This window comes from Poecilia formosa, unplaced genomic scaffold (genome assembly GCF_000485575.1).
Source record: "Poecilia formosa unplaced genomic scaffold, Poecilia_formosa-5.1.2 Scaffold190, whole genome shotgun sequence".
Taxonomy (NCBI): Eukaryota; Metazoa; Chordata; class Actinopteri; order Cyprinodontiformes; family Poeciliidae; genus Poecilia; species Poecilia formosa.
In genome coordinates this window covers 737,302-748,562 of record NW_006800129.1, presented here as the reverse complement: position 1 = coordinate 748,562, position 11,261 = coordinate 737,302, and the positions used below count along the sequence as shown (strand labels likewise).

The 11,261-nt window shown below is 38.6% G+C and overlaps 1 protein-coding gene across 1 annotated transcript; it reads left to right on the top strand.

Moving 5' to 3' along the window:
- The first annotated feature begins 1,086 nt into the window (after positions 1–1,086).
- On the top strand, positions 1,087–7,738 carry kcnk15 (potassium channel, subfamily K, member 15). The gene is made up of 2 exons (XM_007566307.2): positions 1,087–4,862; positions 5,018–7,738. Exons 1-2 carry the CDS (start codon positions 4,565–4,567, stop codon positions 6,031–6,033), a joined length of 1,314 nt encoding a protein of 437 aa, XP_007566369.1. The 5' UTR covers positions 1,087–4,564; the 3' UTR covers positions 6,034–7,738.
- Positions 7,739–11,261: the final 3,523 nt, after the last annotated feature.

Here is an 11,261-nt window from a genome sequence, read left to right as displayed (position 1 = left end):
CCTTTCTCTGTGTGAGATCAGCGAACGCGAGAGGATCCGATTCGCTCAGATTCACGTTACATATAAAACGTCTCGGTCACTGAAATACAAATGTTCCCTTTTCTGTTTAATGTTGCTGAGTGGAAAACTTTATACACAAATGCAGAATAATAATGAAGCTGACAATAAAAAAATCAATTATTATTAATGGCAATTTCCAGTGAAGACTCAGACTTATAATATTACACCTAGCTGCTCAGTGTTAATGCAGGTTAGATTTTTAGGCCTACTAGTCTATTTAGAGCATGTGGTAAAAAGCTGCCAAGCAAAGTTGTAATTGAGTTGCAGCAAACTTAGAAGGTGATTTGTTACTCTGCAGCAACTCAATTTTCTCACCACCAAGTGAGACTATAATCAGTCAGAACGCGCTTCGGCAGGGATCCTTCCTAACACAGTCAGACTCCACTGTGTTAGAAACCAGATATGAGCTGCAAAACTCACAAACTAAGAAATTTATGTGTATTTTTTTTTTTTAATTTGGTCCATGCTTTACTGCTTTTTAAGAGAAATATTACTGAGTGGCACTAAAATACATGTTATGATAGCAAATCAGGCAGCAGTGCCTTTCTATTCTGTGTTGAATGTGTATTTTACTGAAAGTTAAATAGTTCAGTAGAGATTTTAAGCAATACAGTTACTTTTCTTTGGTTCATCTATTCTAGAAGAGTTGAGTGATAATGATATTTTAGAGTCCAAATCAAGGCCACACTTTGGTAAAGTAACAATCATCTGAACTGGAAATATACAATATAAAAATAAACAACCACTTAATACTTCAATATACGTTTTTATTGTAAAGAGATTAAATTAGTTTCTGCTGGCAGCAATGAAAAGTTTTATTTGTGTATATATTGATTAACGCAGCTTAAATTCTTCCACGTCAATCTTTCCATGCAGGTTTTAGTTGTTTCAGATTAACATTAAAAAATATAATCAAAATGAAATTAACATGCCAGAACACTTTTCTGAAATATGAACGATAATTTTACTTAAAGAAGTTTCTGCTTTAAGAGAAAAAAAAAACATATTTTTCATGCTTGTGATGCAAACTTCTGAGGGGGAAGAAGGAATAAAATATAGTTTTACAAAACAAACTCTAAAAAGCATAATGTAGATTCATCTTTCTCATGGGAGTGAATGTGTGATGTGTGCTCATCTGTTTTATTTTTATTGATAAGAACTGAAAACCATGTATATTAACGGCCTGTTCCATCCAGTTTTTATAAGTAAAGCATGTCATGAGTGTTATATTTGTCCATTTTACACATTTCCATATTTAATTGAACACGGCAGAAATGAGAAACTGAAAAAGGCAAAGGGAAGCTCCACAACAGATTCTCAGCATCTCCTCTCCCAATCACCGCTAAGCTTCCCAGCCAGATGAATTCGTCATTGAAGCCAAATTAGTTCTTGAGAAGTTTATAATTAGATTTCTGCTCCAAAAAGTCTTATCGGGTGTTCATAATCTGCCTACTCTTTAATCAGAGGCGACCAGCAGATCAGTATCTCTGCATGGGCCTCCTGGTGAAAAGCCAACAATTTACACGTTTATCTCTTTTGAGATTCTTTCTGGGTTTTAATGGCCTGCCCTGCAGGCGCCGCCTTCATTTACAAATCCGTTCTGTCAGATTTACTTCTACACCAGATGTAATGTCAGAGTTTTTATTATTATTATTATTATTATTATTATTACAGATTTCATTTCTTCAACACAGGAAAAATATCTTCTGTCCACTGAATGTCTCTTGTGTCTTTAAAATGGCTTAGAAAATCTGTGGACGTTCAGAAAGTTTAGCCAAAATGGACGTATCAGCTAATATTTAATAAATTTCTGCAAAGAATATTATTACAAACTTTTTAGCATGGCAAAGAAAATCTAATAATTGTCAGGGTTTTTTTTATGTGTCCTCATGGGAGACACGTTATTTAGATACGTTTTTTCCGATGAGATAATGATCGTAAAATTTCTTTAAAGATGGTTTTGGAACAGATGGAGCAGCCAAGCATCAGGCTTCTGGAAAATCTCCATTTCAACCTTACTAAGAATAGACAATAAGTCAGATTTGAGACAGGAAATCAACTAATTTCAGTTCATTGTGAAAAGACGAGTGGTCAGCCAAAAAAATTTGTGGTGTCTCTGTAAGTTCCTAAAGTAAAATTAGTGTGGAGTGAATGTATGTCTCTAACCCTGTGGATATACTTTTCCTTTATGCGGATTAGATCAAATTTACAAAAACTTTTGCACCAAACACAGTAACTGCAGGTTGTTGGTGCAGCAACAGCCAAAAATAAACATAAATTTCAAACCAGTGAGGCATGCATGTGAAGTTTCATTATTAGATGGTAATATACAGTGTGTCCATGTGTGTGTGTTTGTGTGTGTGTGTGTGTGCATGTGTGTGTGTGCGTGCTCGTGTCCTAACGCAATGTACCTTTGCGAGAACAGAGATAGCAGAGCTCATTAAGTGAAGCATCTATCTCTTTGAGTCAGTGTAGCCTCCCTCACTTTGTCCCACGTCTGTCGGCAGAGAAAAGGATGTGACTCAAAGCCGTCTGGATTGATTGGTGACTGTTGGCGCATCAGGTTTCTCTCTTATCAGCTGAGATATAATTGATTTATGGAGAGCTGGTTGAATCCAAACAAGGACATAAGTGTGCTGATTTAACCACTTAAGAGAAAAACAGGAGCACATGGAGCAGGATGCTCTGTGAGAACAAAAGAACATGTGAAAATCCGCCTGCATTATTCAGATGCAGCTTCTTTTCCTCGTCTCTTTGTTTCTTTCTTCCTTCATTTATGTTTCTTTCTGTCTTTCTTTCATTCTCTCTTTCCCTCCTTCTTTCTTCTTCCTCACATTCGGCTAAAACAAAAGCTGTGATGCATTGATGATATCATTTACCAGCCAAGAGCCATGATCATTACGTTTCTATTAGCTTCATCCTAACTGATGGCCAAAGTCTGTGCCTCGGATACAAGTGCAGTCACCATGGCAACCGGCATCACCTACAGTAAGGAAGCATCTAGCCAACCTGTTTTGTTCACTCACATTGCACATGTTGTGCCACCTCTTTAATATTGAAAATAAATAAATAAAAAATCAGCATGTTTCTCTACTCAAATTTTTTGAAGAATGTGATGCTAAAAAAATGTTTCATCCCTTTTTTTTTTATCAGTATAGTAAACATTATCAGTATACTGCAGTGAAGAATTCATTTTATTGGCAATTCTTTTTCCCTTTTTCATTTAAAATCTGTTTGGATAAAATGCTTTAACTTATTCATTTGATAATTAAACTGGCAGCTATACCATTTAATTTAGTTTTATTTGTCACAAATCAAAAGTGTATTATTTTGAAGCTTTAAAATAATTGGTTCCAAATATTAGCTTTTGATTTAGCTTTAAGCTGGTTTAGCATTTTGTTTTGACACCTCTATGGAAGTCCAAAAATAACAAAATTAAATAAAAATAAAGTAATAATAAAGTAGTATTAAAATGTGCCCTTCACCTATCCATATGATGCATCTCTCCAGCGGTACAAGAAGCAGTGTACAGTCTGCACACACACACACAGACACACACTCTCTCTCCTGAGGACAATCCACAGTTACCAATGAATCTAAAAGTTATACAAGCTCAATGCAGAAAACCCCGGTGTGAACAATTTATAAACCATCTTAATTAGTTTCTGTAATGAAAATACGTTATATTTTTCATTTAGCATGAGAAAACGCCCTGCTGCAGCCACTGTCTTACCTCACATTGACTACAAAAAAATAATTTATTAGAAATCTCCTGTTGTCTACAGATGTTGGGAACAGTTTATCATGGAGCACCGAAAATCAATAGGAATAAACTGTTTGGTTAAATATTTTACACATGCAAAACTTTGCACCACTACTATTTTACCTATCTTTGTGTGTTACTAAAATAGAGCCACTAAAATCTCAACTCACTGTAATATTAAGAAGAAAACAGAAGGCATCATTAAACGGTTGTTCTTGTTTTTCATGCTTTTCTTCCATTGTTTTTAATTTAAGTTAATGTAAAGCATTGCGTCTTGTTTGTTTAACCAATAATCTTGTCGTATCTGAAAAAAAAAATAATAAAAGGTTTACTATCATTGTTATTATAATTAGTGGGAAATTGTGGCACTGTATATTTCAAAGTCTACAACTGACTGAAATCCGCAGGTTGCTGTCCGTGGTGCTGAAGCCTCTCCAAACACACACCTACATTAAGGACAGCCTTTCAGTGGAGGCTGCTTTGCGCATGCGATGAAGTAATGCGGGGCCACTTGTTTAAACAGATGGCCACATCAAGAGCAGGTAGGCTGCATACGCATTTTTGTACATACGCTGAAAACCGTTCAAACCGCGCTTGCAGGCTTTATTTTCCTGCCTGCCCGCCTCCGCTGCTTTGGTTGAAAGCAACAGGCTGCAGCACCGATGTGATGCCTGTACGCTGAAAAGCCGCACCACCTGTAACTGCAGCCTCCCCACCTCTCCTCCGTCCTCCGGACTCCCCATGCCGACACCGAGGATGAAGAAGCAGAACGTCCGGACCCTCTCGCTCATCCTCTGCATGTTCTCCTACCTACTGGTCGGCGCCGCGGTGTTTGACGCGCTGGAGTCCGAGTCGGAGAACTCCCGCAGGCGCATCTTGGAGCAGAAGCGCAGTGAGATGAAGAGGAAGTACCGCTTCTCCGAGGACGATTACCGCGAAATCGAGCGAGTGGTGCTGCAAGCGGAGCCCCACCGCGCCGGGAGGCAGTGGAAATTTGCTGGCTCCTTTTATTTTGCCATTACGGTCATCACGACCATAGGTAAGTTGGGGCGCAGCTTTTTCCCCCTCCTTTCTTTGGAAGTATGGATGTTTTACTTTAATTCAGCTGAATTTCAAAGAAATATTTGCCTCATGCTGTACCGCCTACTGTTGCTACAATATTCCTCTTTCTTCTGTTTACCTCTCTGCATTAAGGGTATGGGCACGCTGCACCAGGAACAGACGCAGGAAAAGTCTTCTGCATGTTCTACGCTGTTCTAGGCATTCCTCTCACTCTTGTGATGTTCCAGAGCCTCGGAGAGAGAATGAACACGTTCGTCCGCTACCTCCTCCACAAAATGAAGCAGTGCCTGGGTTTCAGACACACCGAGGTGTCCATGGAGAACATGGTCCTGGTGGGCTTCCTGTCCTGCATTGGAACACTGTGTGTGGGAGCCGCAGCCTTTTCCCACTTCGAGGGATGGAGCTTTTTCCATGCGTACTACTACTGCTTCATTACCCTCACCACTATTGGCTTTGGGGACTTTGTGGCCCTGCAGAAGAAGGAGGACCTCCAGGAGAAAACGCCTTACGTCGCCTTCAGCTTCATGTACATTCTGGTGGGGCTGACGGTAATCGGAGCTTTTCTCAATTTGGTGGTCCTGCGTTTCCTCACCATGAACACCGAGGATGAAAGACGGGATGCTCAGGAGAGAGCTTCGCTGAAGAGGGACAAGGGTCTTTTAGAGGGGCCCACCGGCCCCCGCGTTGTAGGTGAACAGAGCCGAGATAGCCGCAGGGAGAGGACCGGCAGGGACAGCATGGTGCACGGCCGCAGCCACAGCACACTCTTCCTCCCCATGCAGGAGGGAACCAGTCGCACCAACCTCATCCCTTCCCCAGCTGAGGACACAGAGAGGCAGGAAAGTCCCTGCAGGCACAGGCTGCATTTTCGGATCAAGCCAGGCAGACGGAGGGAGGAGACGAGCGTCAGCTCCCTCTGCTCCTCCTGCGTGTGTTACCGCTCAGAGGTTTGTGACGACCCCGTGGTGAACCGCAGCAAACACCACGGAGGCCACATGAACTCAGTTTACTACAACTCAGTCTCCTATAGGATCGAGGGCTGCTCGTCGAGATCCAGGGACAATACTGGACTCTCCTCCCCTGGAAGCACACTGTCGCCTGAGCACAGCTTCCAGGAGTTCAGTAGTTTAAGGAGGAAGTCGGTGTAAAGGGCATTATTGTAAGGGGGGCAGGGGGAGTCTGCAACGACAGTAAACTGTATCTATTTATTTGTTAGATTTTATTTTGCGCATGACAGAATTCTGTTTGTTGAATAAACTGTCTCTTGTAGCTACTGAAACTGATTTTATTCATAAAGCAAGAATGTCTTTCCTCCTTGTTACTACTGTACAAATATATATATATGTTGTGGGTTCTGCTATTTTGCTTGCATGTAGCAATGCATGCTAAAAAGAATGTAAAGCACTCAATGTGAATGCAGGAGAGCTACATTTAAAGTTCTTTTTTTTTCTTTTGCCAAGTTTAACACAGAGATGAAGACTCAAATCTTTGACTTAAAGACTTTGCATTCTCTGCAGTAACTGAGGAATCAGTTGGTTTATTCAAAGAACAAATTTAGTCCAAATCAGAACATTTCAAACTTCACAGCAAAGTGAAGAGCAGAACTCTGTTCTGAAGTTGACAAAACACAACATTTCCACTTTTTCCTGGTTGTCACTGATGACAACCAGCTCAAATTTCTGATGAAAATAAACATTATTTCCACACGATGTGTTGAGAACAAGCTGCAAAAACTCAATCATGTCATCCTTTCCTCACAGCTCCAGGAGAGAGAACACATTTCTTGGTTTATGCAGAATATGTAAAGGTGACTTCAGACTCGACTTGCACTCGAGGTTTGGGACTCGAGTCTCATTTAATGGAGGTGAAGAGTTAACCTGTAGCTCATTTTAGTAGATGACTAATAATGATACCTAGTAAAGTTTAAAGTTGGTCTGTTTTGGTTTCATGCTAAAACTGATCATCATTTAGTTCAGTAAGTAAGACGACAGCGTAGCTCTGATGCAATAGGGTTGCGTTCGATTAATTAATCAGGGATGTTTACAGACCATGGACCATTAATGGCTCATAGCTACTGGTTCATATCTAATGTAGCATCATAATAATGACTATATGGATGTCTCTTATTTTGAGCTGTGACTCTGGGTTATTTGAGAACGCACTCAGTTTACCTCCAACGTCTTTTTTAGATTGGTAACAGCATTAAAAAGTAGGGGTGGGCAATACAGACTTAAGAGTTTTATCACAATATTTTGTACAATTGTGATTATTTTTTATCAACAAAAGTGACAATACGAACTATGTATTACTTCAGTTTAACTTAATAGCTGTTGACTGTATGACAGAACAATTGTAGCTCCACAAACATAAATACTGCTCTTAAGGAATGCCAGTCACACAAAGGTCACAGTAACTGCGTTTATTCATATTTTTAATTTGATTAATGTTTATTGATCTGGACAATAAGGACAGTATTTTTTAAGCATCAATAATTTTAATTTATCATGACAACAATAGATCAAAATCCTTATCATGATAAGAAATTCATCAGGAGAATGATAAACGATACGATAAATTCTCACCTCTATTGCAAAGATTTGTACTGTCCTGATTCATCGAGCAATTTCATATTTTAATTGGGGAGACATTTTGTATCTCACAATTAGGGCTCATAATAATGAGTTATATCCATAACAGTAACTCTGTGGTTTATGCCATGCATCAATGTGAGAACGTTCACAGTATTTAGAGACTCGTGACGTAACTTGAACTTGGAAAAATGACTTGTGAACATCTCTGCTTCAATAAAAGGAATGGGTATTTTGCTTACCAATGAAGAGACTTAAAAAAAAACCTCAGAGGGCTCTTGCTTAAAGAAAAGTCTTACATTTTCCTGCCATAGAAAGATGATGTCATAATTATAGTTTTATATTTAAAAAGCCTTAAAGATGTTTGACCAAGCACATCAGATAAGTGACTATTTTACACACGGCGAGAATAATACAATATTTTATTACCTGACATTGGAGTGAGGCGGTGAACACTCCGATGAATAAAAAACTTCATGTTGGTAGTTGAACTAAAGTGGATGTAGCTTGTAACATATATGTAGCAGGTTATTAAGGTCTGCAGAAGTTTTCATCGTCCAGCGACTGAAGGTGTTGTTGTAGTCCTGACTGATGTCATTCTCTTCCAGTATTGTTTGACTAAACCAAATGAGCGTACCGTTGAATGTGGTTTTTTATTTAGACTCTTTCTTATTGTACGTTGTTATATGATTTTTTTTTAAGATTCTGTATTCATTTGTCTTCCCTTCAAATGTGTGTTTTTACTTTCAGAGAATAAAACCTTGTAACTATTAGTCTGACCATCAGTTGAACTGACTTGAATTAAGCTAAAATAGCAGGAAGACTCTGAAAATAAAATAATTATTGGAGTTGTGAGAAACCCTGTGTTTGGATGGACGTCAAGAAATACTTGTTAAAGTAAATGATCTTAGTTCATGTGTGTAACCTTTGCAGTAATTTTTCTAATCTAGTTTCTTTTCTCCTAAAATCTAAACATGAATGTTGAAAGAATTAATTTTCAACTTCGATAATAATACAGTTTTACTTATCTTGACTTTTTGGTTTTTATTCTCCATCACATTTTTGTTTGTTTCGCCTTCATGCACCTGAGGTAGAGACCAGAATCCAACATTTTCTGCAAGGTAGTTTGTAGAACTTTTATCAATTTGGTATTAAGTCCAATTGAGAACCGACCAAAACATTTAGAGACCACCAGACAGTCTGAAGATGACCTTTCTGGTCAAACAGCAGCTGTGTGTCAAGATGTACCCCTCTGACAGAGTGTAGTAACTGGAAGCGCAGAGGTCCAAATATGGTTTCCAAGCCCTTTTTATGGTTCAGGTTGACCAGAGCTGGTGGAGTAAATGTGACCCACTTAAGAGTTCTTTCTTTTTTGCCTCTCCAAACATTTGTTACTGCAAACAAACAGGCCAATAAATGGATCTAATTGACATTTGTATTATGACACTTTGAAAAATGTCACACTTAGCTGAATTATTGATGCGTGACCATCAGACAATAGGGCGCTTTCTGAACTAGTCAACAATTACTCAAAGGATGTGAAAAAGAAAAACAAAGCATAATGAGGGAGAATATTCTCTGAGACAAAGGCAGAACACATTGTAAACACTATTCCAGACATCAGCCTGAACAAGTTTTAGAAACCGACAGGCCAACACTGAACCAAGATGTTTCTGGAAAGATAAATGGAGAGATCAAATAGATTTCTGTTTGACGCGCCGCATCACTCACACCTTTATGAAGCAGTACAATCAGTGCTGATCTGGACTGTTGTTGTTAAGGATGAGCTGGTTCAGCCATTAAGAGCTGAAGATGAAAAATTATCTCCTGGATGTGCTGCAAATTTGTCAAGAAAATAATTTATCTACCGGTGACGGCGAAATAGGACAGAGAAAAGACTTTAGCTATTCAACCTCTGACAGCCGACTAGCTAGGTTGGTGGAATCAACTAACACACTCATTCTTTGGTTACCTAGCAACATGGAAGCTGAGGAAGGGGTGGTTACCTAGCAACAGCCTGTTGAGTAACTTGCGCAGCAGCAGTTTAAAGTTTCGCCACTGTGCCTCATAACTGCACAATGATGTGAAATGAAAACTGTGGCTATAACAGGAAAAGCCACTTCACCACTTTGTCAATATTTCATATATTTAAAAAAAAGTGAAACATTTGATTCCACTAACTAATGTCCAGCACAACCATCTGACTTCAGAAGCCACCCAAATAGTGGAGAGCAAGAGGTTTGTTAGAAAATATTAGTGAACAAATGTCTTTCTGAAGGTCAAGGAACACATCAGATCAGGGAAAACATTGTGGAGAGTAAAGCAAGGTTATGTTGTAAAACATTTTCTCAAGCTGTCAAAACCCAGCACTGGAGGAGCTGCAGAGATCCACAGCTCATGTGGGAGGATCTGTTAACAGAATATCTATTGGTTGTCCTGCAAAAAAACAATAAATCTGACAACAAGTCTGACTTTTTTGGAATAATGAGATAAAGAAAGTCAGTGCTGAGAAAGGAGCCTTGTATGCAGTTGGCCACAAGACATGTAGGAGAAACAGCAAAAATATGAAAGTAGGTGCTGCATAGAGGTAATCAAAGGGATCTGCAGTGGAAAAATGACAGTAAACATCATCATCTGAACACAAACTGTGAGACAAAACAATGGAGTGGCAGCGTAGGGATAATTTTCCGCATCAGTTGATGGAAAGATCAACTGGAGCAAAATACAAAATAGCACAGGAAGATAAGCTGTTAAAATCTGCAACTTTCCTCCTCTACACATTTAAATGCTTTATATGAAGGAATATACATATTAGAATGATGTAGTCAAAGTACAAATCTCAATCCAGTTGAGAGAATGTGTGGCAAGACTTGAGAAAAACTGTTCAAAGAGGCTCTTTATCCAATCTTATTTTGCAAAAACGAAGGGGTACATTTTCTTTACACATAAACCTAAATACTTCCAGCTGTAATTGTGGCTAAACGTGATTTTACAACACCCTGTCACTTCTAAGGTATAAAATATTAGACACTAGAATGATAAAAAAAAAAGAAGAGAGAGAGAGAGAGAGATGAACCTTTACTTGCTTGGTCCTAACTATAACCATCCCTAATTTCTTCTTTTTACCATAAAACAGGAGAACATAATGTAACATTTCCACTTTCTTCCATTTGCTACTTTTAATAGCTGATTGCAATTTGAAAGAAAAAATGGAAATAAAGTGGTCTTTACACAACTGTCTCCAAGCATCCATTTCAAACCATCTGCTGGTTTGTTTGAAAAGCCATCTACTTCACACATAAATGTAAAAATGACTGGATAATAGCATCAGAAATGGTGATTGGATATTAAATACCATCTGCTGAGGCTGCATGTGGGTGCACATGGTGAAATTCACTCCGCTCTCTCTGTCACATTCGTGCATCTTCCTTAACTTCAAGTGAAATGGAGCTACATTTTGTCCTGTTCTCACTACAAGGCACACGGGATTATAATATTTTATTTTTTTTTGCATCATTACAGGGAAAAGAAAAGTTTAATAAGTTAGGGAAGAGGGCCCTCTTTAGGTGGTAAAAAATATGCTTTGGAAAATTGCTCCTAAAACCGATCTTAAAAATGGTAAATAATGGTTTGGCCACTAGAGGGCAGACTGCGCCCGTGCAACAGCTTGCTGAAACACCTAGAGGAAAAATATGTTTTTCTAACATATCCTGATAGAAAAGGTAGTTCAGAAATTAATGCTGCATAAAAATTGAACAATATAACTTTATTTCTTTTTTTTTTAAATC

Excerpts from the sequence above, each read along its gene's own strand:
- kcnk15 (XM_007566307.2), top strand. The coding sequence starts at position 4,565 with ATGCCGACACCGAGGATGAAGAAGCAGAACGTCCGGACCCTCTCGCTC. Across the intron at positions 4,863-5,017 it reads TACGGTCATCACGACCATAG|GGTATGGGCACGCTGCACCA; the intron begins GTAAGTTGGGGC and ends CTCTGCATTAAG.